This window comes from Melitaea cinxia, chromosome 30 (genome assembly GCF_905220565.1).
Source record: "Melitaea cinxia chromosome 30, ilMelCinx1.1, whole genome shotgun sequence".
In the NCBI taxonomy this organism is placed as follows: domain Eukaryota; kingdom Metazoa; phylum Arthropoda; class Insecta; order Lepidoptera; family Nymphalidae; genus Melitaea; species Melitaea cinxia.
Window position 1 is genome coordinate 1,670,001 of NC_059423.1, and position 26,626 is coordinate 1,696,626.

The 26,626-nt window shown below is 36.2% G+C and overlaps 1 protein-coding gene across 1 annotated transcript in view; it reads right to left on the reverse strand.

Annotated features, from left to right (window-relative positions):
• Positions 1-1,827: 1,827 nt before the first annotated feature.
• Positions 1,828-26,626, reverse strand: part of LOC123668075 (organic cation transporter protein-like) — a 33,291-nt gene continuing 8,492 nt past the window's right edge. The window contains exons 2-12 of the mRNA XM_045601868.1: positions 13,500-13,692; positions 13,048-13,177; positions 11,876-12,004; positions 9,667-9,859; positions 8,601-8,706; positions 7,948-8,198; positions 7,373-7,452; positions 5,651-5,826; positions 4,458-4,630; positions 3,696-3,832; positions 1,828-1,937 (exon numbers count right to left, since the gene is read on the reverse strand). Coding sequence (XP_045457824.1) covers positions 1,828-1,937; positions 3,696-3,832; positions 4,458-4,630; positions 5,651-5,826; positions 7,373-7,452; positions 7,948-8,198; positions 8,601-8,706; positions 9,667-9,859; positions 11,876-12,004; positions 13,048-13,177; positions 13,500-13,692 — 1,678 coding nt within the window. The remainder of the gene's footprint in view (positions 1,938-3,695; positions 3,833-4,457; positions 4,631-5,650; positions 5,827-7,372; positions 7,453-7,947; positions 8,199-8,600; positions 8,707-9,666; positions 9,860-11,875; positions 12,005-13,047; positions 13,178-13,499; positions 13,693-26,626) is intronic.

A 26,626-nucleotide genomic window follows, 5' to 3' on the forward strand; every position in this document is an offset into this window, starting at 1 on the left:
TATCATTGTTTACCAAATTTTATGTATTAACACTTCTACATTGTATTGTAGTTGTAGTATATGTATACTATTCGTTGTAATAAATTGATAAATAAAGTCACGGGCATTCTAGTCTGTGAATGATAATTTGGAACAATTAATAAGAAGTGGGAGTTTAATGAGATTATTTCAATCTTTTTTAAGCCTCGACTATTGTTCATTTTCATCATCATCATCATATTAGCCGATGACAGTCCACTGCTGGACATAAGCCTCCATAAGTGCACACCAAAAATGGCATGAACTCGTGTGTTTTGCCCATAGTCACCACGCTGGGCAGGCGGGTTGGTGACCGCAGGGCTGGCTTTGTCGCACCGAAGACGCTGCTGCCCGTCTTCGGCCTGTGTATTTCAAAGCCAGCAGTTGGATGGTTATCCCGCCACCGGTCGGCTTTGTAAGTTCCAAGGTGGTAGTGGAACTGTGTTATCCCTTAATCGCCTCTTACGACACCCACGGGAAGAAAGGGGGTGGCTAAATTCTTTAATGCCGTAGCCACACAGTAGTATAGTGTTTGTCTTGAATGTCAGTAATAGATGAAATTTATCACCGTAATACAAGCAGGAACTAATATGTGTCCTTGGATGTCTGCACAATGTTTGGTCAGGTGAACTAAATCACGTGTCACGTGAATGATGTTTTATTCTTGGGTATTGTTATAACAAGAATGAATTAGAGGCACATGAGAAACACATGAGTTCACGCTATTTTTGGCGTAAACTTGTGGAGGCCTATGTCCAGCAGTGGACTGTATAGGCTGTAATGATGATGATGATGATGAAATTAGAGGCACTATTTTAGAAGGAAGATTTTTGAAGCAAAACGTCTTTACGCACGCTTGACTTGATATCACCTAAGCTGGTGAATGAGAGCGTTACAAAAAGTGTGATCGGCGAGGCGAATGGAGCAAGAGTGAGGTGCGAGCACACATTTTCTTTCTCTCTTTTTCTCATAGCCAGTTATGTTTCTTGTATCTAAGACTCAGTGGAGGACTATGTGCAGAAGTTTTACTTCAGTCTGGTCTAAAGCAAACTCGTTTTTTTTAAACGTCATATTCAAAATTGATACAAAGTTGTTCAGTTAAAAAAATAAAGATAATTCGTCTGTCCCTACGTATAATATCGAAATTGAAAAAAGGCACTTTACATTTTTTACGCTGAATGATTGTTTAAGTATCGATATTGAGTATAAACTCATGAAAAATGTGATTTTATGTGTATTTTATATCATTTTTTCTTTTTTTTTTTTTGAAAATATACATAAAAAGTAGTTTTTTCATGCAATAAAAAAAAATTAGAAAATTTTCAGTTTCGATACTGTACGTAGGGGCAGTCGAAATTATATTAACAACATTAATTTAATGGTCACTAATTTAAAATTACATCTTCGCGCCAATTGCAGTCAAATTGCTTGGACCTTGGAGTAGCAGTGCAAATTTTTTTTTAAGATTTATCTCCTCGGCTTATTGTCTCCACTGATGACGAGAGCCTGGAGCTTTTTTTTTTAATAATTAGATAGGCTTGCGTTTGACCACTATTTAAACTGATATTAAGTGAGAATGTGGTCTAGGAGCACGCTTACCTAGAAGTAGCCTATTCAGTCGCGAATTAAAGATCCCCAGATTGTAGCTATCCGGAAACACAGACGCTGGTAGAGATTTGCATTCTTTAGCCGTACGCATCAAAAATTTACTAGCGAATCGCTTAGTGCGTATAGTGGGTATGTCAACCATATAAGGGTGGCGTAACGCTGTGCGTCTGGTTGTTCGAAGGTGGAAGTAGCGGGGAGGAATCAGGTCGTGGAGTTCCTGCGCACACTACGCCGATGATCCAAACTTTGCAGCTCTTCCTCATAGAATCTGAATAACGATTTGATGGAAAATGCTGCCAGCATTCTCGGCACTATTACACGCAAATATGATTTATAATGTGTCAAATTTAAAGTAGAACACGTGACAAGTATCAGCTTTCGACTACAAAACGATTCATCAAAATGGGTACACCCAGTAAAAAGTTATAACGAAGCACATAAAAAAATAAAGTCGAGTTGAGATACTCCTTAATTTTTTAAGTCTCTAAAAAAGCATTCCATACTCTATGGATCAAAAAAAAAAAAAAAAAAAACAACAAAATATCATCTCCTTTAAATTATTTATTATATCACAGAATCTTTTTGTCTGTTTGTTAATTTGCGCACCAAAATGATTAAATGGCATCTTGAATCATATACAATGATGGGGTAGAACGGAACATATATATATGTATATTTCTCTCCCTCTAACACATATTATTTAGATTTTTACTGTCTCACTCATATTTGTATGTATATTAAATATAGCTTGAGATATTTTAGAAACACGAAAGTTGTGATTAAAATAGTAGTTCTGACTCAGTTTGATACTTGAAAATTAATTTTATTACTTTTATATTACAAAATATATAAAAATAAAATTAATTAATAACATATCGAGCGATTTGAAAAAGTGAACGTTTAAGAGTGACTCAGTTTGATACTTACAAAATATATAGATATAGAAGAAGATATTTTTTAAATATAAAAGTTAAAAACTACATTTTAGGTATAATTATGTTTTCGAATACTTTTTTTATGAGTGAGACAGAGTAATACAATAATAGCGAGAGGAAAAGAGATAGATATATTAGTATACTCCCCCATATGTTTTGTACTTAATAGTTGCTAACTTAAAACTAGAGTAATTACAAAATAAAACAATTTTGTAGGCGGAGAGAAAATATTGACAAAAAAATATTTTCAACCAATTCTGTTTGTATTATGTATTAAGATGCGTCCATTTTAGTGAAATTTTAAATAGTTTTGTACAATTAATTTCGTGTGTTATTATACATATACTAGATTTCCCAGACACTCACACACATACAGTACACTTGAATATTTATTTTATGGCAATTGTATTGTAATTGTTTGTGTGTTGTGTGTGTTGACAGTAGAATTATGAACATTTATGAGATTTTTACTGTCTTATGATTTCAACATATCTTTAACAGTAATAAATGCCATTTTTTGTTTTTCAGAATACACCCAAAATTACACGCTTGTGACGCCATTTTCAATAAAACTTTGTAGAGACCTACATATTTGTTGTAGTTAAAATACTTATAACTTAGAAATATTATAAACTAGAATTAAAACTAATAACACTAAGGTAACAATTATCTTCGACCCGCAGATAAAGGCAAGACTTATTGTTTATTAAAATATAGTTATTTCAATATCATGTATTATGACGTCACAAATTTCAATATGGTCGTCCTTTTCGTATAATATGTCACTGACAACAAAATCTAAGTTCCTAAAAATAAAATACTGGAACTTACCAATAAATAATTTTGTACATTACTTCCAAAAATAATTTTTAGGAGATCCAATAGCAAAAAAATTAAAAAAATAATAAATTAATATAATTATGCAATAGTTCTAACGACTTTTAGCCTATTTGTAGCGTAAGTAATAGGGCCCTCAGAAACATTTTTTGCCTTTCTAGACTTATTTAAATCAGGAGCCATATTCGATTGCACTGGATGCATTGATAAAACTACGCCAGTTTCCTAGACTACTTTGAACATCTTCTAGACTAATTCTAGAATCTTCTAGTCCACTTCAGACGGATTCCTGGTTACCTCTCTTTGACCTCGTTGATAGTCTGATGGATGCCCTGACTGATGCTCTCGACCCTGACGCTGGGAGTGATCTGATGAAGTGGTCTTCTTGGTATGTACTTGGGGTGTATGTTTCTGTGTTTACTTCTTTATCCGTTCTGTAATGAAAATAATTGCTTATTAATATCTAATACTTATCGGGTAGTCTATTACCATTGATGAACATATAAGACTAGATTGGCAAATAAATAAGACCGTCCTGACGGTAAGCAATACAACTCGTTACATCTCTTTAAATTTCTTACTAAGCAAATGGGTAACCAAGTTCTTGGCCTACTTGATGGTATGCGGTTACCGTAGCCTATAACCCGACTGCCCCTACTGGCGATCCTACCCCCGAACCTCCCTAGGAGAATTGTAACTTACTCGCCACAAGAACACATCACAACTTGAGAGCAGTCTTATTTAGCTGTGATCTTCTGTAAGGTTGAGGTACTTGTCCAGTTGGACTGAAGACTGCACCAGATTTTAAGTATAATATATTCTGCTGTGACCTACTCCAATCTGTTATTCTATTCTCTATTGCTATCCATTGTGAACATAAATATTACGAACAAATTTTAAGCTTCCCAACTGTCAAATACAAATTTTGATCAATGACCTTACGTACGCGTAAGGTCGTTGACATAAAAAGATTGAGAGGAGAGAAGATCAAAAATGAACCTATCTGTCAATTTCTTAATTTTTTTGATGTTGTTTCAATATTAGACATATATGTCTTACCTAGGGAAGCAAGGATTATCCCAAAACTTCTGATCCTTGCCAAAGTTCTCCCCATCGAGGAGAGTTTGTGGCATCTCCGTGTCCATGGTCTCCGGAAGCAGCAGGCATAGCACTCCCCCAATTATTCCCAACACGCCCAGGATTAAGAGTGGGAGCTCTTGGGATATATTTGCCTGGAAAAGGGTTCATTATCAGCTCGTCTTTAACATTTTTAGTCAGTTATTGTTTTTGTATGTTCAAAATTTTACAGTTTCTCTCATTTTATCTTAGATATGTTTTTGTATATACGTGGTCTAAATTTATTTTATCTTTTGATAAGAAAAACATCATAATCTAATACCATAAAGTTGATAACATATTAATATTCAAATAAATTTAATATTAAAAGCACTGGAATTGTTTTTTGATATAAGTACGCGGCAAACAAGTGTACAGCTCACCTGTTTGTAAGCGATTACCGTAGCTCATAGATGCCTGTAACACCAGAAGCATCGCAAGCGCGTTGCCGACCCTATCCCCAATTTCTCTAGGTCCTCTGGTTACCTTACTCACCATAGAAACACAACACTGCTTGAAAGCAGTATTATTTAGCTGTGATATTCTCTAAGGTCGAGGTACATCCCCAGTCGAGCTGCTCCATATTTAGAGCAGGAAATTTCCTGCTGTGCCCTACTTCAGTTATTTTTTGAATTTAGTGTTAGGTATTGCTGGCTTTGCATTATTTTTAAGTTATAATATTGTTATTTTCCTAATGTAACATAAATTGTAAAATAAATATAAATTAACTAGCTGACCCAGCAATCGTTGTCTTGCCGCTAAACGCTATTAAAAATAGGGGTTGATGGTAGAGGGTTGAAAATTTAGGGTTGTATGTATTTTTTAATGTTGTATCATAAAAAAATAGAAATTAAAAATTTTGTCTAAAAAATAAAAATAAAAAATTTAGGGGTGGACTACCCCTAACATTTAGGGGGATGAAAAATAGATGTTGGCCGATTCTCATAGATAACGGATAAGCACAAAAAATTTCATCAAAATCGGTCAAGCCGTTTCGGAGGAGTATGGCAACGAAAACTGTGACACGAGAATTTTATATATTAGATCAATAAACTCACGAGATTTGTATTATATACCAATGAAACGAAATAGAATTAGTTTAAAAACTTTAGAGTTAGTTTTTTAGAAGTACTTACCAAGTATACCACGAAGGGAGCCACAATAGAGGCGACGTATCCCATGATGTGTATGAGGGCGACGCCCTGCGCCCTCACCACTGTAGGCAACAGTTCCGCGGCGTACTGCAGACCGATGTTATATGATATGTTCACTGCGAAACGACCGAGGATAGCTAGCGTAGCTGATGGTCCACCTGAAAGATATTAGCTACTTAATAACACTGTACTACTACTTATCTGGTAATTAAGGACCAAGGATGGCTAGTGTGTTTGATGTTCCACCACAGAGAATGCCCACCTGAGAGATTTTAGAAATAATATTAAAATTGCACTTAGCGACTAAGGGGTGGTAGCGTATCTGGCCGAGGATGGCTAGAGTAGCTGATATACCTGAGTGATTTTAGCTATATTAATATGGTATTTAATGACCGGCAATGGCTAGTATAGATGACACATGTTTTAAGAATAAAAAAGGACATGGGTTTGAAAAGCCCGTGGATGTATTTTAATTTTATATAAAAAAAGTATAGCTGACAGTCCACTCAAGAGGTTTTAGCAATGTTATTACGGTACTAACCGACCAAGGATAGTGTAGCATTAGTTTTTAAAATTATTTGTAACATTAAGAAAAGCATGTATTACACTACGTTTACTTACAAAGGCCCTTAGGCTTGTCCGCAAGTAAGAGTCTCGCACATTTTATATAACGCTTATACATATTGCTATAACATTAACAACTGCAGGAGTTACGAAAATACATTTATACTAAGCTTAGACAATTTTTGTTAAACAAAGTTTTGTATCTACCCTACTTATTAAAAATTGCTTCTACTTTATTAATTAAACAATACTATCATCGACAGTACAGTCACAAAGACGATTACAAAAAACATACGGGTGTAAGCGAGATAGTTAGGTTGTTTTTACTTGCTCAGTTTAGCTAACTGTGTACAGGTTGTTATGGAAAATTAGTTAGGTATATTTTACTTTTATTTATTGATCATTCTAAAATAGACAGCAATAAAATATATATTATAGATACAAATAATATATACAAACACATACACTATACATTGTACATATATAATGTGTATATAAATACATAGACATATGAGTTGTTAATATTTCTCATTATTCTGTAGTTGTTCACAGAAATATTTTATAAGTTTATGTTTGTAACTATCTTCTGTAATATCGAAAAGTACAACTCTGGGTATTTGGTTAATTTAAGTGGGTATCAAATGTCTGTTTGTGCGTTTACCGTAATAGTTACAAACTTTAGGTGTAGCGAGTTTGTTTTGTGTAATTGTTCTTGTCGGGATTTTATGGTTGATTTTAATTTGTAATTCCTTTTTGTGAAATTGTTCCATTAAAAGTAGCATCTGAAATTTTGTATGCACAGGTAATATTTAGCAATATTTAAATATTCGTTTTATGATATATTAGGATATTTTAGATATGTTAATTTGGTACTTAATGACCGAGAATGGCTAGCGTAGTTGATGACTCACCTGAGAGGTTTAGCTACATTAATATGGAATTTAACGACTATAAATGGCTACCGAAGGTGGTACTTAATTATCAAGGATGGCTAGCGTAGCTGACGGTCTATCTAGGATACTTTAGTGACAATACTTATATTTGGGTGGGACATATTTAATGAAATGAATGAATGAATTATTATTATACAATATTATAGTAAACGAAAATTTTAGAAGGTAAATTAAAATGGGAGCTTACCAATTGGAACAGTAGTTGCAAGAAGACTGAAGATACCGCTGATGACCATCGATCCGCAAGCTAACCACCTCCTTCCCCACCTGTAGATAATAATCACATTATTATACCTGTCTATTCACTTTTCAAATTCTAAAAAAAATCTTGACGTTAAAAATAATTGCTAAGATTTGCAAAAGTGAAGGATTATCTTCAAATCATCATTTCATCATTACAGCCTGTACAGTCCACTGCTGGACATAGGCCTCCACAAGTTTCCGTCAAAAATAACGTGAACTCATGTGTTTTGCCCATAGTCACCACGCTGGGCAGGCGGGTTGGTGACCGCAGTACTGGCTTTGTCGCACCAAAGACGCTGCTGCCCGTCTTCGGCCTGTGTATTTCAAAGCCAGCAGTTGGATGGCTATCCCGCCATCGGTCGGCTTCTTAAGTTCCAAGATGGTTGTGGAAACTTGTTATCCCTTAGTCGCCTCTTACGACACCCACGGGAAGAGAGGGGGTGGCTAAATTCTTTAGTGCCGTAGCCACACAGCACATCTTCTATCTTCAAATATCGAATATTTAGTTATTTTACTCACCTATCCAATACAAGAGTCAAAAAGGTATCAGCAGGGAATTCAGTAGCGGTTGCTATCGTAAAGGTCAAAAAGATGTCCAGACCCAAGGAACCGACGTTCCTGACGTGACCATCGAAGACCAGGGATATGGCCATCCAGATGATGATGAGTAGAATGGCATTCCTTCTCAAACGAGGAGTTCTAAAAATGTCCAAGACTGAATAAGTCTTGGAGTCAGCTTCGGATTCCTTTATTGCTTTTTGGGTAGCTTCCTGTAAGATGAACGGTTGAGGATTTAGTTTTACATTTGAAACTTTTTGGTACATTAAAAGATGCAAAAAAGTCTACGGTTCGCTTGATTGCAAGCGGATACCGTAGCCTATGGACGTTGTAATACCAGAAATATCACGAGCGTATTGTATACCCTACTCTTGACCCTCCCCAGGAGCCTTGGTTATTTACTCATAACAGCAAACCCAACACTACTTGAGGGCAAAAAGCTTTGGTCTTCTATAAGGTTGGTATACCCCGTCAGAGTGCTCCAAATTTTGATCAAGATGTTTCCTGCTGTGTCCTATCTCACTAAAAAGCTTTGAAATACTAACATATTATGTTAATTTATGGTCTATGGCTGAAATAATAAATAGTAATCATCTTTATGTATGTCAACTTACAGTAAATTCATTCAGGACTTTGTCAGGTATCTTAGATTTGTTGATTCTTTCGAATTTCTTCATGATTACAAGAGCCTTGTCGATCTTCCCTTGTGAGAGCAGCCATCTGTAATGGCAGAAATTACATTTTTAAATATGGGTATATTTTGACCTCATTTTCTGCAAACAATTGTATAGCTCACCTGAAGGTAAGCGATTACCGTAGCCTGTAGACGTCTGCAACACCAGAAGCATTGCAATCACTTTGCATACCCTACCCCGAATCCCCCCCCCCAGGAGCTCTGGTTACCTTACGGTTACCTTACTCGCAACAGGAATACAACACTGGTCTTCTATTAAGTTAGCACCGTCTCCCCTCATCTCAGTTAGCCCTTTGGTACAGTTTTAGTCCACGTGCAATTTTTTTTATTTTTTTGTAAACTTGGCAGAGTTACAAAATAAATAAATTTCTAAAATAAAAATAGCCTAAGTTACTCTTTATTATATCAGCTATCCGCCAGTGGCCCCGTAAAAATCAATCCAGCCGTTTCAGAGATTAGACGAAACAGACAGACAGACAGACAAAAATTGTAAATGTCATATGCATTAACTAAAAAGCGGTTATTTTAATATTACAAACAGACACTCCAATTTTATTTATTTGTATAGATATGTAGGTATTTATTTTAAAAAATGTGGCCAGCTGATACAGGCATTAGATTTATTGTCTTAGGAACACACGACTATACAGTCCACTTTAGCCTAATACAACAGTCCACTGCTGGACATAGGCTTCCACAAGTTTACGCCAAAAATAACGTGAACTCATGTGTGCTACCCATAGTCACCACGCTGGGCAGGCGGGTTGTTGACCGCAGGGCTGGCTTTGTAGCTAGTATTCATAATATATTAATACTTGTGTTACAAAAAAATTTTACAAATTGTAAAATTTGACCAAAAAATATAAGGATCATACAGGATTCAGTAGAAGGAAATCCAGTTAAAATAAAAAGTTAAAACAATACAATGGAATTTAGAACCTCCCTTCTTTAAAGTCGATTATTAACAGGCTTGATAATAGTCTTACCTGGCACTCTCTGGGACCAACCAGGGTGTAGCAGCTGCAATAATAAAGGGAGCACTGATTCCCAAAGCGTATGTCCTCCAATCGTCAGCCCACAGCGCAATCCAGGGTAACAAACTAGCTCCGAGTGTGAAGAATATTGCTATGGACATGTTTGCTACGAATGTTCGCCATTTTGGGCCGACGTATTCCAGAACTGTTGACAAAAATTGTAGGTGTTGGGTTACAGTTTGGGGGTAGGTGCTTGATTTTATTCTGTAAAGGGATGGATATTTATTTTAATAATGTAGTAAAATAAGGGTAAGAAAAAGAACCTAAATGTGTACCATAACACATATGCTCGTACTATGATGACCAATCTAATAATATTTATTTATTTTTTTGGGACGGTACTACAACATTCTCACACGGTCGCCTGTTCCTAAGGTAAACTTAATACTTGTGTTATAGGTAACAGCCGACTGCTATAGCTAAATATTTTTTTTGATAAATATACATGAAAATAATACATATATAAATACATAAATACAAATATTACATTCAGATTTAGACGGGAATCGAACCCACAACCAGCGAAGCAGAAAGCAGGGCGACTACAAACTGCGCCACCGTGCTAGTCCAAAGAAACAAAAAGTAATATAAATGATGCAGTCAATTGCGACCATCAATCCGTTTAAAATTAAATTAAGTAGAAAACAACAAAACAAACACTACAACAAAATATACAAAAAATAAACTTATCATATTAAATTAAATAAAATCTGATGTAATTACTTGATTTCATGATGAGATTCAGTTAGTCATTTAACCTACGTTTTAGATAAAATAATTATTTATTTATAAATAAAAAGAACAAAATTCGTTCAAAAATAAGATATCTTAACGGAAACAACAACAACAAAAAAGCGTGTGTGTGTCAGCTCCGACGTACGACTCAAGTTTATTCCTTCAGATCGACTGTCTAAATAGGCACATAAAGGCTTACTAGTCTAAGAAAAAGATTAATACCATATCGAATGGTAAATAAACGAATCTAATTTATCGTAAAACCATCGATTGATACGTTCAGTACATTTTACAATTTTTTTTTATAAACGTATTCTTAAGGAGTTAACTTTGTTGTGCATTATTATAATAATAATTGTGTTTGAATGCAAACGAAAAAAAAACCGACTTCAATTAAATTGACAAGTAATACAACGTAGGTTCACGAAAAAATAGCCGAGTAAACACGTGTTATCAAATATTACCCCAAAAGCACTCATCAGATGTCGATAAATGGGACTACAATATAAGTATCAGCTTTCGATTAAGAAATGTCTTATCATGATTAGTATACCCAGTGAAAAGTTATGCGGTAATACCAAGCAGGTCGACGTAAGAATAGTTAAGAAAATACGCATTAATAGATATACTTCAAAAAGTACTTGTCAGATCTCAATTAAATTTAAATGGGATCACATGACATGCATTACCTCTCGATTTAAAAAAAATAATAATCGGTCGACCCAGTCAAAAGTTCTGAGGTAACCATACATAAAAAAAAACAGTCGAATTGAGAACATCCTCCTTTTTTGGAAGTCAGTAAAAATATTATATGTAAATATTATTATTATTATTATTATTATATTATCAATATTAAAAAGGGCCCTTTCTTTTATTAACACTTCTTTTAAAACTGCTTTACCGTTAAACACAATCTAAAACGAAATGAATTTATACGCCTGACACATTATATATAGCAAATACGAATATTCATAATTTAGGTGTAAACAAAATACAAATTGAATACTTTGGCAACATTATGAGATATTCAAAATACCAGTTGTTTCAACTTATTATCCAGGGCAAGAGTCAAGGCAAGCGCAGTGTGGGTCGTAGAACATTTTGGCTAAAAAATGCCAATGGTTTGGGAAAAGCACCCGTTCGTTATTCAGGGCCGCGGTATCACTTCAGCTTTTCGCAGTCCACTTTTGGATATAGGCCTCAACAAGTTCGCGCTAAAGATGGCGTGAACTCATGTGTATTGCCCATAGTCACCACGCTGGGCAGGCGGGTTGGTGACCGCAGTACTGGTTTTGTCGCACCGAAGACGCTTCATCATTCTATCAAGGGTATAGGTTGCCAAAATGATCGCCAAAATTCGTGAAAAGATGGCACTTTAAGAAGAAGAAGTGTACAATATATAACTTTTACAATTTAAAACACTTACCAAGAATATACATCATTGTAAAACAATTGTCAAACGCGAGTCCAACAAGGAACCGGCAAAGGGCAAACGACCAGAAGGTGTTACAAAATGCCGTGGCTATCCCCGCCGCGAAACCCACCAGATTTGTACCTAGAAGAAAAAAGTATTAACTGTAATAATTAGTATACGGAAAAAGAGGATGATACAGGCATACCCAGCAGTGAGATGATACAGGCTGAATAGATCAATTAAATGTAATACAGAGAGACGAAAATGAAAATAAAAATAAATTTTGACCTCTATATCGTTACATAGTCTAAAACAAGTCGTTTTGCGCTGTCTGTATGCTCAGATCTTTAAAACTACGCAACGGATTTTGATGCGGTTCTCTTTAGTAAATAGAGTGATTCCAGAGAAAGATTTATATGTATATTTGCATAATATAGTACAGGAACACTGATAGTTTTTGTCACCGTCCAAAGCCAGGGCGGGTCGTTAGTTTATCATAAATACCCTTCAAAATATTTTCAAACCAGATTTTTTAATCCTTGTTTATTAATATTTAAGTTACTTTAATTTATTATTGGTTATTTGAATTGTCATCATTGCTTTTGCTGGTACGTTTTCAATATTATACATGTCGTTGTCTCAATGAAGGCAGTGTTGCTATTGAATAATTTTTATTGTATGCTCTGTTAGTATTTAAATAAATATCTTCTATATACCTAGATATTTACTTCTTGTATTGTTTTCGTTTCATTATAATAATCTTTCACTTTTCCCAAAAGTCTGACGTTTTCAGGCTGATATATTCATTCGCTCACAAGATCTGGGCTTACATAGGTCTTTTCAATAAAATAATAAAAAAAACAGTGTGGTGAAAGGCAATCGTAAACAAGCAATAACGCAATAAGTCCCGAGTTCATCCGATTGAGCATTTCACCGTTCAGCAGCGAAGACTAGCAGTCTGTGTCTTTCTCACTCGGGTACACTCGGCGATCCCGAGTTCACCCGATCGAGAATTTCACCTCAAAGCGTTATAGATCAACCTAACTTATAACCAACGAAAAAATGTGTGAACGACAAAAGAAGTTTTCACTTCAAAAAGGAAAAATAAAAATTAAATAATATAAGGCCGAGAAAGTAAGTAATATAATTGTAGAAAAAACTTTATAATTTAAAAAAATACTTACCAACTAAAGCAGGTATCCTGCCGTACTTATCAGCAATCCACCCGAAGACCAGACCTCCAACGATCGCTCCACAGAAGAATATAGCTTGCGCCGTCGCTGCTAGGTTGTCTTTGTCACACACCCAGTCGAGCTTTGGACAAAGAGTTTGGACTTAAAGTTTGTTAAAATTATGATATATTTATTTAAATGAGAATTTATAGATTACATTAAACTTTAATAATTGTGATTGTGAGAATCGCTTTATAATTTTGATCCACCATACCACATTAGAGCAGCGTGGAGGATTAAGCTCTGATCCTTCTAAATGGGTAAAGAGGCTTATGCCCAGCATTGGGATGTTACAGGCTGAAGCGAATCGTGATCAATAATGTGTATGTGAGTGTATGTGTATCATATCCACATGTTTTTAGTTATAAGTGAGATGTCATAAGCGATAGATCTAGTTGTCTTACCTGTGAAGCAATAGTTTCATAAGGCACGTCACTCCTATTGTACTCCCAGCCGCTAGTGCAGGGGATGATGGGCCATTCATCATCAGGCGTGGTCCGACCTTGGGCCAGCGCAGCGGCCCAGTCCGCAGAGAACATATGACAGCGATCGTGGGAGAATGGTCCATCGGGTTTGGGTGGTATGGCGAGCCCTCGTCTGAAAAGAAATGGGACTCATATTATTATCGTTCAAGTTATTTCATCACAAACTATTTTATCTGTACTGATGTCGGTTGTTTTAAAAATATTGATTTGTAGCCTCTGTGTTAGTATATACACATTTTTTTTATAAAGAGTAACTGCGGAGTTTCTTGCCGATCCTTCTCTGCAGAATCTACATTCCGAATCGGAGGTAGCTTCACTTTAAATTTTTTTTTTTTATGTCACTAGGTCGGCAAACAAGCGTACGGCTCACCTGATGGTAAGCGATTACCGTAGCTTATAGACACCTGCAACACCAGAAGCATCGCAAGCGCGTTGCCGACCCATTCCCCAATCCCCCCAGGAGCTCTGGTCACCTTACTCACCAACAGGAACACAATACTGCTTGAAAACAGTATTATTTTGCTGTGATCTTCTGTAAGGTCGAGGTACTACCCCAGTCGGGCTGCTCCATATTTTGAGCCCCTACCTCAGTTAACGAGTAAGTAAGCAATTAAAATAAATATAATTTAATTTTGTAAAACTACGATTCAAAAGTGCTTACAAAACCAATTAAGGAAATACGTAAGACATTAATGTCCAATAAATTAAAATTTTTTTGAAATAAAAAAATAATACAGCATTTTTTTTATTCCATATTCAGTTAACTATCAGTGTATCTTCCGCAGTATTACTTTGATTATAAAACGAAAAAAAAAGCATTGAAACACAAAATTTAAGAAAAAAAGACGAGATTTAATCTTGATAAATATGGAATAGATTTAACGAGATCGAGATTCGGTTTCTTTGTTATAAGCTATTTTTGTTGCATGTAATTACAAAATTAAAGACTTAATTAAGTTTTTAAGCCTGTTTTAATTGTTACTAAAATTGTAATAAGTAATTATTTTTTATACGTATTATTAAAACAACAACTACTTAATATCTATTATTATAATTGTGTTTGCTCGCAAACGAAAAAAAAACCGACTTCAATTACATCGACGAGTAGTACAACGTAGATCGACAAAAAAATAGTCAAGTAGCTGCGCGTTATCAAAGATTACTCAAAAAGTAGTTATCAGATCTCAATAAAATTTATATGTGACCACATGACAAACATCAGCTTTCGATTAAATTAAAAATTATTAAAATCGGTACATCCAATAAAAAGTTATTGCGGATTTTCAAGAAGTTCGCTCGATTTCTCTAGGGTCCCATCATCAGATCCTGGTTTCCTTATCATGGTACTAAACTAGGGATATCCCCTTTCTAACAAAAAAAGAATTATCAAAATCGGTACATCCAGTAGAAAGTTATGTGGTATAATACAACGTAGGTCGACGAAAAAAGCGTCAAGTAAAAACGCATTATTAGATATAGCTCGAAAAGTAGTTGTTAGATCTCAAATAAATTTAAATGGGACCAATTGGCACACACCACCTTTCGATTAAAAGAAAATTTGTCGAAATCGCTCCACCCAGTCAAAAGTTCTGATGTAACATACATAAAAAAAAAGTCAGTTAAAAACAACAACTACTACAAAGGAGGCAAACAAGTATACGGTACGTATGTTGAAGTGGACAGCTTAATGCGTAGGCATCACACGATGAGCATTGCAGATCTTACCCCCGAACCTTTCCAGGAGCTCTGGTTACTTTACTCACCACAGGAACATTTGAAACTATTTGAGAGCAGTGTTATTTAGCTGTGATCTTCTGCAAGGTTGAGGTATTTCCCCAGTTGGGCTTCTTCAGATTTAGAGCAGGATATTTCCTGCATATCCTATCCTGAGTGTCAAAAATGAAAAAAAGGCTTGGTTATAACTATTACATGCAAGGGTTTTTCATTTCCGATTCTTTAAGAGGAGTAGTATCTTTACGTGCACCTAAGGGTCTCCTACATGGATAAGGAGGCCTCTGCCCAGCAGTGGGATGTCATACGCTGAATCGTAATCGTAAGCATTACACGTACATATACGTGTATTTAATTTTTCGCCTTTAGTGTAGCGATAAGAATAGCAAACGTCAATTTATGTTTCGACTAGCTTCTGCCCGCGACTTCGTCCACGTTAGCGTGATGATATATAGCCTATAGCCTTCATCAATAAATGGGATATCTAACACTGAAAGAATTTTTGAAATCGGATCAGTAGTTCCTGAGATTAGCGCGTTCAAGCAAACGAACAAAAAAACTTTTCAGCTTTATAATATTAGTACAGATTTTGGAGTTATATTGTTTTAATTAATTATAATTTGATAACTTTGACGACGCGTTGGCGCAGCGGTCATAGCACTGGCTGTTGCGCTGGCGGTCGCGGGTTCATTGGCGGGCTCACGGCAGACATTTATATCGGCCATATAGATGTTTGTCGTGGTCTGGGCGTTAAGCTTGTGTACTGTGTGTGTTTCCGGACCCCGACACACGAGAAAATCCTACTGGGGGCCGTTGAGTGTTAACGTTTATTTATTTATTTATTATTTACTTAATGGAACATTTTAATTTTTAATCAACGCGGTAGTTGTAGTAGTTTTATCTCCGTAACTCATCTCATCATCATTATCTCTCATACAACATCATCATAAAAATCGAAGGTCAAAACTTATTTCAAATAAAAAAAAATCTCAAAAAGATCGTGTCATTTGAACTATTATCACGACCATATTTCGCGTTTTTTTTCTTCATCAAAGGTTTTTCCTGAAAAGGATGAATAGATTTTTTGTCCGCGAAGCGTTGGAACGGAACAAACTTTTTGTACGGACACGATTGTGAAATCTAATTTAATAATTTTGATAATTATTTTTGATGTAAAACTTCTTTACGTACGCTTGAATTGGGGGATTAACCGGTGAATGCGTGACGAGAGCGTTAAGAAAAGTGTAATCGTTAGTGAGGATAGAAAGAGTTACGTTTCGTAAGTTTAACCTCAGTCTTGTGGTCAAAGCACATTAGTTTTTTATAAAAAGTAGTTTAAGGTAAAAAAAATCACTTTTACATCATCATCATCATTACAGCCTATACAGTCCACAGCTGGACATAGGCCTCACAAGTTTACACCAAAAATAGTGTGAACTCATGTGTTTTGCCCATAGTCACCACGCTGGGCAGGCGGGTTGGTGACCGCAGGGCTGGCTTTGTCGCACCGAAGACGCTGCTGCCCGTCTTCGGCCTGTGTATTTCAAAGCCAGCAGTTGGATCGTTATCCCGCCATCGGTCGGCTTTATAAGTTCCAAGGTGGTAGTGGAACTGTGTTATCCCTTAGTCGCCTCTTACGACACCCACGGGAAGAAAGGGGGTGGCTAAATTCTTTAATGCCGTAGCCACACAGTAGTATAGTGTTTGTCTTGAATGTCAGTAATAGATGAAATTTATCACCGTAATATAAGCAGGAACTAATATGTGTCCTTGGATGTCTGCACAATGTTTGGTCAGGTGAACTAAATCACGTGTCACGTGAATGATGTTTTATTCTTGGGTATTGTTATAACAAGAATAAATTAGAGGCACATGAGAAACACATGAGTTCACGCTATTTTTGGCGTAAACTTGTGGAGGCCTATGTCCAGCAGTAGACTGTATAGGCTGTAATGATGATGATGATGATGACCACGACCTCTCCAAAGAGCAGGCTGAGGCAATTGAGAGGCAATTGCAGGGGGTGATGGACGAGGAAATATTCTCGCCCACCACCTCCACAACACCCGTCGCTGCACCACAGTTTAGGGGGAAAGCCTTCCATAGTGAGGGCACCCTTAAGATGTGGTGCAGGGACGATTTTGCCCTCCAATGGCTCCGCCGCTCCATAGGGAGGATTTCGTCACCACGCGCGGGAACCAGACTGGTTGTAAGAAAGCAGTCTGAGATCCCGCGGCGCGTCAAAGTAGGGCTGTTGATCCCGCAGGTGGAACCGGAGGATACTCTGGATAAAATCCGCCTGCGGATCATGTGCCAGAACCCGCAGTTCCGCGTCTCCAACTGGGCGCTTTACAATGCGGTGCCAACGGAGGAGAAGGCGACGATGTATCTCCTCCTTGGCATCCCGGAGGATGACGTGGAAAAGCTGAGGGAAAGCGAGCGTAGAATTTACTACAAGTTTGGTAATATCTACGCTCGTTTCCACGATGACCGCACTACTGCACTGCCGAATCTCGGTGCGGACAAGAAGGTCCCTAGTGACCTAGGCAGTGCAGATAACAACATGGTGGAGGGACAGCCGGGCTCCAGTAAGGAGCCTGTCGTCGACACCGGCTCGTCTGAGTTGAGTCCCCAGTTTGATCTGGGTGATCTTTCCAAGGATGAGCCAGGTGATCTTGACGACGCCATCCTATCCAGCGATGATGGCGCTGCCAGCTCCACCTAGAAACCAATTAAAAATCACCCAAATCAACCTCCAGCATAGCCAGACTGCGACGGCTAACCTACGCAGATTGCTGGAGGGAAAAACGAAGACCGTGGCCCTGATCCAGGAGCCGTGGATCAGGAACGGGAGAATCTGCGGTCTAAACAACATTGGAGGTAAGTTACTTCTAAATAATAACGTATACCACCCACGCACTTGTATCTATGCACACAGGGACGTGAACATCACCTTAATAACCGAGTTCTGCAGCAGAGATCTTACAACCGTTAGGCTCCAAAAGGAACCCTCTTCGGGCCTGCCTGATGTGGTGATGGCATCCGCCTATTTGCCGGGCGATGCTGACATCCCCACTCCGGAGCTGGCCGCGCTTGCTGAGTACTACGAGCGCCAGGGTCTGGAGCTCATCATATCCGCTGACTCCAATGCGCACCATGCGCTATGGGGCAGCAAGGACAACAACCAGCGAGGTGAGGATTTTGTTTCTTTTTTACTCGCAACTAAGCTTAATGTAATTAATAAAGGATCGGAACCAACTTTTGTAACTGGTGGTAGCGGAACTGTGTTATCCCTTAGTCGCCTCTTACGACACCCACGGAAAGAGAGGGGGTGGCTATATTCTTTAGTACCGTAGCCACACAGCACATATATACGTGAAACCATCTTACAAATTTCGGAATATATTTAAAAAGTTTTTATTACAAAATAATTTAACAGCTATTATATTATTTTGTACAAAATTATACTCATGATAAAAAAAAATGTGGATTAGTTTTTATAATAAAAAACATTTTTTTAAAGACTAACAGCGGAGTTTTCTTACGATACTTCTTTGCAATATCTACAAACCAAATTGATTGTACGTTCACTTATAAATAATTAATTAATAAAAAAAAAATATAAATTATTATTAATAAAGGCATGATTCAAGATTGAACTATTCGAATAAAGTAATTTTTGATTTGGTAAAATTCACAACATAAGAATTAATCCCATACCATGGTTGCTGTAATTTATCCGAAACGTCGGGCATTTAAAAAACTTAATAAACCGCGTCCGAAAAAGTTATTTCATTATAATGAGAAATCCGCGTAAACATTAGAGAACAATAACATAAGAATTGTTTGTTACATAGTTAAAGTAGAAACAACGCAGCCATTTTTTTTTCGTTCACAAACGGAACATTGGTTTTATTATTTTTATTTTATTTTTATACTTTATTGTACATCACAAATATATTGCAAACAAAGCATATAGATAGGAACACGACAAGGTATAAAGGTATTTTCTTCATTGATTAGTAGGTTTGCTAAGTCTTTTAAAAATTATTATTTAATTTACAAAAATATATTTTTTTTTCATAACTTGGTTGGCAAACAAGAGTACGGCGCACCTGATGGTAAGCGATTACCGTTGCTTATAGACGTCTGCAACACTATCCCCAATCCCCCAGGAGCTCGGTCACCTTACTCACCAACAGGAACACAACACTGCTTGAAAACAGTATTATTTGGCTGTGATTTTCTGTAAGGTCGAGGTACTTCCCCAGTCGGGCTGCTCCATATTTTAAATAGAAAATTTTCTGCTGTGCCCGGCCTTACCTCACTTATTACTTCAATATATCATTACATGACCAAATATATTTATTTATAAATGTATTTACAATTGAGCGTCTCAGGAAAAACCTTAAGGCCTTAGTTAATGGCAATAAACATAGTTATTACATCAATAATAACAAAACAATCAATTCGGCTGAAAATGATTAAAAAACCAAGGTCTAAAGTTTTGCTATTATTAAACAAGGTCCTTCCTTGTTAACGATGAGAACGTGACTGGACGCCATAACTCTAGTTATTAATTACAATATGACGGGAATTAAGTAAAGAGTTACTATGTGGCTACAGCATTAAAGAATATAGCCACCCCCTCTCTTCGCGTGGGTGTCGTAAGAGGCGACTAAGGGATGACAGTTCCACTGCCTCCCTGGAACTTGTAAAGCCGACCGATGGCGGGATAACCGTCCAACTGCTGGCTTCGAAATGCACAGGCCAAATACAGGCAGCAGCGTCTTCGGTGCGACAAAGCCAGTCTTCGCCTGCGCCTGCCCAGCGTGGTGACTATGGGCAACACACATGAGTTCACGCCATTTCTGGTGCGAACTTGTGGAGGCCTATATTCAGCAGTGGACTGCAATAGGCTGAAATGATGATGACGATGAAATGATGAAGTGAAGAGCGGACTCTTGAATGCGGTCGTCGACTTTTTGATTAAAAAAATTTAAGTGATAAAACACTTCTGACATATGGACGGTATCGTCAATATTAGGCAATAACCGGTGCAATGGATATAATCGTCATCAATGAAATCATATTGATCAGAGTTTAACACACCACGCTGCTCCAATGCGGGTAGGCGGATATATTCCCTACTTTGAGTAACGATCGCTATCACTTGTACATGATAACAACCGGGAGTGATAGTTTAACGTTCTCTCCGAGGCACAGTCGGGAGACCCACAAGGACTAACAAAACCAGATCGGAAATATTTGTATAAACACAAATATCCACTCCAAACGGGAATCGAGCCCGCGAATGTCGGTGTTTAGGCGCCGGCGACACGGCACACGCACCATTACACCAGAGCGATCATCTGAGAAGCGGATAACTGGTCGATATATACTTATACACTATAATTGTGTTTGCTGGCAAACGAAAAAAGACCGACTTCAATTATATCGACAAGTAATACAACGTAGGTAGATGAAAAAATAGTCAAGTAAATACGCATTATAAAAGATTACTCCAAAAGTTGTAATCAGATCTCGATGAAATTTTAATGTGACCACATGATAAATATCGGCTTTCGATTAAATTAAAAATCATTAAAATCGCTACACCCAGTAAAAAGTTATGCCGATTTTCGAGAGTTACCCTCGATTTCTCTGGGATCCCTTCATCAGATCCTGGTTTCCTTATCATGGTACCACACCGGGAATATCTTCTTTCCAACAATCCAACAAAAAAACGAAACGAAGTTATTCCCGAACATACATAATATATATATTGAGTAACCTTCTCCTTCTTCCTTAACCTTCTCTTCTTTTTTGAAGTCGGTTAAAAATTGATAAAATAACGTATTATAAAAATGTTTACTAACCCTGGCAATAATTGCAAAAATAATTAAAAACACAACAATATTTAAATATATGCTAATTACTTTCAATAATATAATTTAAATGCTATTTATTTGATTATAATCAACAAGGTCTACCTTGATAACAAGATTTGCACTGCAATAGCAAATATTCATTATCTACCTATAATCAATCCGTCTGTCCGTCCGTCTGTCACTAGGCTGCATCTCATGAACCGTGATAGTTAGACAGTTGAAATTTTCACCGATGATGTATTTCTGTTGCTGCTACAACAGTAAATACTAGAAAACATTATAAAATAAATATTTAAGGGGGCTCCCATACAACAAACGTGTTTTTTTTGCTAGTTTTTGCTCCGTAAACGTAAATAACGGCAACTAATAGACGCTTGAAATATTCACAGAATATTTAGTTGTATATTCAATTTAAAACTAAATAATTAAAATAAAACAAAAAGTTTGCGTGTCAGCTCCGACGCACGACTGGAGTTTACTCCTTCAGACTGGCTGTGTAAATAGACACAAAAAAGGCTTACTAGTCTAAGAAAAAGATTAATACCATATCAAATGGTAAATAAACGAATCAAATAACGCCATCTATCGGAACCTAATAGGATCCCGATAGATGGCGTTATTTGGTTCGTTAACAAAAATGTAACAAGGTCATTCTTTCAGTAGATTTTACTCATATCTTTTTATACTAGAGCCTTATATGAAAATCGATTCTTAAGGCGTAAACTTCAAAAAACCTACAAATAAGTGTTTCAAGGTTAACCAACGCTATTAAAATAGCGAATGGAGTAAAATACCATCTACGCGCATGTTCGTACGCACTCTCCTTCAACGCTTCACGTAAAGAATTTTAATTATCTATTACTCATTGTTTAGGTGTAATTTCATTGTTTACTGTTTTCTTTTTTACTATACTATGGTAAATTTGTAGTTTGTTTGAAAAATTAGTTACAAGCAGTGTCATGGGGTCGACAGCATGCTTACATTGCTTCTTTTGTTGCAGTCAGTATATGATAACCGCTTATCATCAGGCACCATACGCTTGTTTGTCACATTTGTGATAAATAAATAATACTGTCTTATTATTATACCCAGTGCCGTATTAAGGTAACTAGATGCCCTAAGCTATCTTTCCCTGTGGGCCCTTCCCTATCCGTAAGTGACCTACAAAGAATTAAAAAAAAAACGAATAAGTATAATTTAAAACGAGCGAAGTTTGAAATTCCTGTGCTCGTTTTTTTTTCTCGGTCACCTCTAGTGACCTTAGACAGGATGCACTAAGCAATTGCTTAAATAGCTTTTTTGGCTAATCCAGGACTGATTATACCTACATTCTGCTACAGCCAGTGGTAGTTTCTAGAAGCATTAGCAATAGGACAATTTAATTCCTATCACGAATTCAATGACCTCTAGCGTTGACCTTACACTCCAAGTTCAATCAACGTAACTGTTACATAAAGATTTCGTTACGCTATTATCTTTTATTGATAATTGAATTGGTGTTTTCTTTCCATTGTATATTTATAAAACCTACTTTATTGGTGGCAACAAATAAAAAAATAAAAAACTATGAAATGGCTGGATCGATGCGAGTAATGTTTTTTAAGATTTCTAATTCTCTATCGAAAGTTCTTACGTAATGAAAGGTCGAGAAAATTACGTCGAAACTGGAATATTTTAGAAAATTTAACAATTAAAAAACTACACGTATTTGATAGTTCGCAAGACAGAACTTTAACTAAGGTAGGGCACAGAAAGATATTTCCTGCTTAGGATCAGGAGCAGGCCGAATGGTAAAGAACCTCGACCTTAGAGAAGATCCGAGCAATGTAACACTGCTGTCTAGCAGTGTTGTGTTCTTGCGGTGATTTATGTGACCAGAGCTCCTGGATCCGTGGAACCGGGGAGGAAGACGTCTATAAGCTACGGTAATCGCTTACCATCAGGACCTGTTTGCTTATTTGTCGATCTAGTTGTGTTAAAAAATACAGAAAATCTGTTTAGCCAGTTAGTCATTAATATTTGACATAATTCTGTCAATCAGTTAATTTTTATGTTACAAGCACACAAAACTATTTATTTACAAATAATCGTAATATGAATTAGGTTTGCGACGAAAGGTGGCAAGAATGCGATTCTCTGGTGAAAAATGCACCAGACTATTACGAGTTTAGACAACTTATCTTATCTTAAATGAATTAAATTATAATTATTTGAAACAATAATAATCTAAAATGAAAACATAAATTGACGCTTGTTATCCTTACCAGTTGTTACAGTAAATGCTGGTATACTATTATGCAAATCTTCAGCAATCTTCATACAGCTTAAAGCGCTGAAAATGTCACTTTCCAGCGTTGTTTTTTTTTTCATAATATTTTTTTTAATTCGCGAGTTATATCGGTTATTAGCGGAGTTAACTCCAAAAATTAAATGTGTTTATTTGTTACATTTTACCAGGTATATTTCATAAATATATACAAGTAATTATTTGTATGTAAAATTATTTGTAAGTTGTAACATGAACCTTGCAAATTGTGTCCGACGATTATCCGGATATCCGTGATTTTAGAGGTTATTCGTGTACTCCCATTATGAAATTATTCATGTGTAATTATTATAATTGCTGTTCAAACGATTAGGTTATATATGGTTTTAATAAATTATACAATATTGTCATTTATATAGTCATTATATACACTAGCAGCAGCGTCTTCGGTGCGACAAAGCCTGCCCTGCGGTCACCAACCCGCCTGCCCAGCGTGGTGACTATAGGCAACACAGATGAGTTCACGTTATTTTTGGCGTAAACTTGTGGAGGTCTATGTCCAACAGTGGACTGTATAGGGTGTAATGATGATGATGAATGATGATATACACTAGCCGCTTGGCGCAGTTTGCGATAATGCTGCTTTCTGCTCAAGAGTCTGTGAGGTAAATTCCCGCTACGCACCTGCGTGTGATATATGTATATTTGTATTATTTTTATGTAAATATGAAAAAAAAAATCGCAGTTAAAAGAAATGACACCATTTTTTTAATTTTATTGGTATTAATAATAGGCAACTATTTTGCCCATTTTTTAATTTAATTTTTTTCATTATCATTTTTTTTATTAAAAAGAGTTGTTGCCTATTAATTATCATTTAAAAATTAAATAAATAAATAAAAATCATGGTTTTATTATTATGCGATGACTCGTATATTAAATCTATCTCCGATAATTGTATAAATTTCAATAAGTTGTAATTAATTAAAAATTCGCCTTGGTCAGGGATACTTTCATTGATTGACAATGATTAGATAATAGACAATTGCATTTTAATATCTATAGCAAGGTCTGGTTATTTATTAATATATATAGTAAGTCTTGGAGGATGTGATGATTATCTATACATATATAAAAGAGATTTCCATATATATATTTACTCATTGCGATATCTCTGGAACCATATGGCATAGAGACTTGAAATTTGGTAGGAATCTTTTATATGTGATGTAGAAATTATCAATGAGCGGATTTTATGATAACTCATCGCCAATAAGGATTGCGGAGGTGGGCGTTAACAATAAAAATTTTAAATGTATGTAACTCCGAAACTACTATACCAGTTTTTATAAAATTTTGTAAGCATCTGTAATTTGGTCTAACTTGGAAGATAGGGTAGTTTTTATCTCAATTGGACCCTGTAGGTGGCGCTGCTATCGGTATGTATAGAATAGGTAATGAAATCAACGAGAATATAAGGTATTTTTATTAATTTAAGAAATCGGTGCGAATTTTAGATGTGTGGGAATTTGTAATTCCGTTCTTTCTAGTTCTACGTCTAGTGATCAAATTGAATGTTTCCAAAATTAATTAGATTAAGAGGAGAGTGTTATGTAGAGCAATGGGGTTGACATTTTTGCTAAGCGACCAAAACTTATTTTATGAATAAAGAAAAAAAAAAGTAAATTTTGCTAATCGACTTAATGAAAAGGACGAGGTTCTCAATTTGACTGCATTTTCTTATGTGTTACCGCATAATTTACTGGGTGTATAGATTATAATGATTATGTTTTTATTCATTGTATGTTGGTTGGGTGTTTGTGTGTTTGTGTTTGTTTCTAAGCCCCAGACATAGGTTTCAAATTCTAGTGACGATAAGCGAGAAATCGTTATATTCGTGGCCTTTATTTATCTATATCTTCTATACATCTATACAAATAAATAAAATTGGAGTGTTTTTGTAACATTAAAATAACCTCTTTTTACTAAATTCATATGGATGTATACCCGGTACGTAAACCAAAATAACATTTATTACAATTTTTGTCGGTCTGTCTGTCTGTTTGTTCCTCTATTTTTCTACTCTCTCTATTTTGTTAAATTCCACGCGGACGAAGTCGCGGGCACGGGAGAAAATGTATCCGTTTGTTCATTATGCCAAATTCAAGAAAAAATAACTAATTACTAGTTAATACTGCTTAACATAAAATGATATTTTTTAATTTTAAGACAAAAAATCGTACCAAAAAAATTGATGTACTTTTCTAAGAAAATAAATTAATGTTACCTCATCTTAACCAAGTCCGGATTACTCGGTATCACACAAAGACCCGGATCTCATAACAACAGCCTATAGTTTTTACTGGATCATTATCAATGAAACGTCTATTGTTAAGACGTTTGGAAACATTATTCGGTCATCTTAGCTTTCGACCTATTTTGAAGATGCTTACGTTTGTATGACGTTAGTACATTTCTAAGAACAATCTAATATATAAAATTCTCGTGTCGCGGTGTTTGTAGTTAAACTCTTCCGAAACGGCTTGACCGATTCTCATGAAATATTGTGTGAATATCGGATCTGAGAATCGAACAACATCTATTTTTCATATACCTAAATTGCAGGGGATTAAAGGGGTTAATAAGATATATGGCAAAACAACGTTTTTGGAGTCAATTAGTATCTTTATAAATTGAAAAACATGTACTTAGAAGTTTTATTATTGTTATGTATTTAAAAGTACCTAATTTAACTTTGCTTGCTCACGTTATTTTTTATTACTGATGATGACACTATGAGGGCAAAGTTGTGTGCATTTTTTTATATCACAAGGTACGGTCTGATGGTAAGCGATCACCGTAGCCTATAGACAGCTGGAACACCAGGAGCATCGCAAGCGCGTTGCCAACCTTATCCCCTGGAATTATGGCTGCCTTCCCGGTCTGATTCATCACTCTTTATTTGGCGCAACGGTCACAGCACTGGTTTGTGGCTGTTGCGCTGGCGGTTGCGGGTTCGATCCCCGCACACGACAAATATTTGTATTGGACATACAGATGTTTGCCGTGGTCTGAGTGTTTGTGCAGACCTTGTGGGTACCCCACCGTACCTCGGAGAGCATGTTAAGCTGTCGGTCCCTGTTGTTAACAAAAATACA